The sequence below is a fragment of the Poecilia formosa genome, unplaced genomic scaffold, assembly GCF_000485575.1.
Source record: "Poecilia formosa unplaced genomic scaffold, Poecilia_formosa-5.1.2 Scaffold667, whole genome shotgun sequence".
In the NCBI taxonomy this organism is placed as follows: domain Eukaryota; kingdom Metazoa; phylum Chordata; class Actinopteri; order Cyprinodontiformes; family Poeciliidae; genus Poecilia; species Poecilia formosa.
This window is the reverse complement of record NW_006800606.1, coordinates 84,730-88,423: the sequence shown is the minus strand read 5'-3', so window position 1 is coordinate 88,423 and position 3,694 is coordinate 84,730. Positions and strand designations below refer to the sequence as shown.

Here is a 3,694-nt window from a genome sequence, read left to right as displayed (position 1 = left end):
AAAACAACGAGAGTAGTTGACAGGTTCCCTCTGTTAGGACAAATGCACATGGGATGAACAGTGTTTGTGACCGTGGCAACAGCTTCTCAGCTCTGTGATTGGTTGCTGGTTGTCGATGTTCCCGTACCTTCAGCTTGTTGCTATGCTGACTCGTCCGTCTGTGGAGAAACTTTGATTTGTGTCACAATAAGAAATAAAGTCATTAAATTCACTCGTCTCAGTGTCTGCTGAAAAATTCACCAACGTCACAGAGGTCACAGGGGTCACCAGCATCTGGTTCAGGTGCAGAGACCAAACCAGAGAGCATGCCGTCACTGGTTGCTATGGTGATTCCCTCATTTTCTAGGGAACCAGGGCACAGAATCACAGACCAGGACTAACCCCCATGTGAAAGTATAATTCCACCAAAGTGGGCGGAGCCTAGAGTCACTTAGGGGCGTTGCCAAACGTGGAGACAGAGGAGGCAGTGAGTGGGTTAGGAGGAAAGAAGCTCTGCTGCCATCCTCTCCACTTTATCACAATAATCAGAGACTTTTCAGACCCTCTACAGATTTTTTTTTTTTTATCAATAAACCAACTTTTCTGTTGTTGGAGATTTTAATGGCCACCAGGGGGCGTCAGAGATGGACCAGTGCTGAAGAATGTAAAGTTGGACTGTTTTAAACAATAGCAAAATTCAACTGCAGTACCACCGATTAATTTAAGGAGGACAGCACTCAGACGGTTTCAGGCAAAATATTGCGGAACTAAACTACTTTACATGAAAATGTCAAAGTTTGAATTAGAAAGATGCAGAGAATCCTACATAACATATTTAGACAGTTTATCAGCATGAAAAGCTGATTTTGTGGCTACTTACACCTGAAAGGGCTGGTAGTATTTTCCAGCCAGATTTAGCTAAATTAACTAGTGCAGTACCTGAGACGGGTCTTGGTCTTGTTGAGAGACGATACATTTTCTACCTGTTGCTCGTTGCCATCTCGTCTCCCCAGGTGATGTGTGTAAAAGTGAAACCACAAAGACAACAGTCACTGTTCAACTTCACAATCAACCAGAATTTATTCAAATAATCAAATGCATAAAATCAGACCAACAGCTCAACATGAAACCAAAGCCAGAAGGGAAACATTAATTACCTTAATAAAAAATGCAAATTACGAAGACGTGCCTTGGAAGATCACTAAGTGTGGCAGTTAAGAGAGTTCCGCCCAGTGATCTGATTGGCTGTTTTAGCTCAATAACCTTAGAAAAAATGTAAAATACTCAAGAAAGCAGGACCAAGTTTATCAGCCACCCGTGTTTCTCATCCTTTAAAACTGAACCGCACAAATCTAACCTAAATTGAGGCCGACTCAAAACAATCAGGATCCATCTAATATTTCAACAAGCGCTAAAGTTAAACATCATTAAAACTAGCATAATTAAACTAATATTTCCAACAGTCTCAAGACTACTTGATGGTCTCTTTAACTCCCTCCAGGTAGAAAATGGACACAAGGCGTTCTTCAACAGTTACTGGCATTTAATAACTATGCTGTGAGAGCTGTACAAAACACAAACTACACTTTTACAGAAAGAAAGACGTTCACATAGAGAATAGACAGTGACTACCAGTGGTGGAGAAAGTACTCAAAAAATGTACTCAAGTAAAAGTAAAAGTACCACATTAACATTTGTACTTAAGTAAAAGTAAAAAAGTACTAGCTTTTAAAAATACTTAAGTATTAAAAGTAAAAGTACATTACCTAATCACTAATATCATTAAGTGAACCAATCGTATTTAATTTTAATACATTAGAAATGTGCCATCTTAATGAACAATGCCACAGATAAAGCATTTTTTTATTATGTTTACTCTGTAACATAGTTTAGACTTAGATATGTGATTCTATGCATCATAATTTCAGGGATGGAAACATCGTGTCTCCTGTCCTAACATAGCATGAACTTCACTTTTTTTGCCACTACTGGCTTTTATTTTGAAAGAAATATAACTGGCAGGGGAGAACATGGAACCAAGGAGCCACGTAGCAGAGTTGTAGTCTAGACCACCGAACCTGAGACCAAATCAAGACCAAGACCAGCACCCCGCCTACATGACACAATAAAATTAAGTGTCCATGTGACCAATATGGCCCCACACTTCGTTCTTGGTACAAGGGGGAGCAAACAACTCAAAAACCCAAACAGCAAAACAATCAAATTTGAAATATTTTATTACAAAGAAAGTCACTTTTAGTAGTGACAATAAAAAGTCATTTTCTTTTTAATAAAATCCAAAGTTCAGTAATTGTCCTTAAAAGAAAGTCACCAATCGGAGGCCATCAGTTGGGTTCCACTTATCGCGCTGCTCCAAGTGAAGGTGATCCGTCTACAATGTGCTCACCTGCCGATCCCCAGCTGACTCTGCGACGCTCCAGCACGTTCCGCTCTTCGGCGTGCCACGCCCCTTTTCAGACTGACCCAGAGGCGCGGCCAGGTTCCTTTCTGTCCCGATCCTCTGCACTGAGCCGTCGGCCCAGCTCTCGGCGCTGCGCGCCTGGCGTGCGGATTCCCTCCGCACCTCGCTCGGCGGCGCATCCGTCTCTGGCAATCACAGGATCAGTCTTCACCTTCTCCTTCCATCCAGGCTCCTTTTATTCTGGCTTCAATCAGCCTCTGCTGACACCTGAGCGCACTGNAATTAGCTCAGAGCTAAATCTGTAGTTGCAACTGCACATAGTCAGGAAACATTTAGTTTGTTCACAAATATTTAGTTTGCCAACTACAAAATGTCTACCTAGCACCAAAGTAAACATTTAGCTCTTAGCTAGCTGAATCTTTAGTAAGCGATGTGTTATTGTGTCAAACCTTCTTTTGTTCACTTTAAAACCTTAACATTTCTGGAATGTTTTTCAAACAAAAAGGATTCAAAACAATAATTTAAAAAATGTTTTTATTTCATTTCTGTAAAGGTTTATTTGTGAAATGTTGAAAAACAGATTTCTGTGATTTTCCTTCGCAGGCGGATGGTTGCTAAGATACTGTCTAGTGTCGGCCCTAACAACGCCCAGGTGATGATGTCATCAGGGCGCAGAGCAAAGAGGGACTTGTCCGCCATGGCCGAACCCGTTAGCCCCACCCACAGACGAACCCGCCGCTCCCTGGACGGCCAGTCGCCTAGCAACGAGCCGCCCCTCCTCAGAGTAAAGAGGCTGGACGACGAAGAGGAAGAGGAAGAAAAGCTCCGCCCACGAGGACCCGGGCCACAAAGGATGAAACGCATCGATACCATGGCAACCGCTGACCTAGAGGAAGTAAACCACGGGAGTCGTAGGCGCCGCAGGAGAGCTGCGCTGAACTACGACCCCCAGATGTTGATGGATCAGATTCTGGATTACCTGAGGGAGTGAGAGGAGGAAGAGGAGGAGGAGGAAGATAGTTCGAGTCGTGTCTCACATTTTTATTGTTCGTATTGTTTCTTTGGTTTTGCTGCTTGTGTAATCTGAGCGGATCAAATGTTTGTTGTATAAACCAGGAGAAATCAGGAAGAATTTTCAAGAAGAACCAAACTTCTGATCTAACATGTCTCAACACTACATTACCCATGAGCCTCGGCTGGTACGCAGTGATGATGCGTTCTATTTACACTCGGATTCCATGAGTTTCTAGGCGGAAAAACAACGAGAGTAGTTGACAGGTTCCCTCTGTTAGG

The 3,694-nt window shown here is 42.8% G+C and overlaps 1 protein-coding gene across 1 annotated transcript in view; it reads left to right on the top strand.

Moving 5' to 3' along the window:
* pcsk1nl (proprotein convertase subtilisin/kexin type 1 inhibitor, like) overlaps positions 1 to 3,694 on the top strand; it is a 46,858-nt gene extending 43,164 nt beyond the window's left edge. Inside the window, exon 3 of the mRNA XM_016666144.1 lies at positions 3,005 to 3,694. Coding sequence (XP_016521630.1) covers positions 3,005 to 3,392 — 388 coding nt within the window. The 3' untranslated portion in view covers positions 3,393 to 3,694. The remainder of the gene's footprint in view (positions 1 to 3,004) is intronic.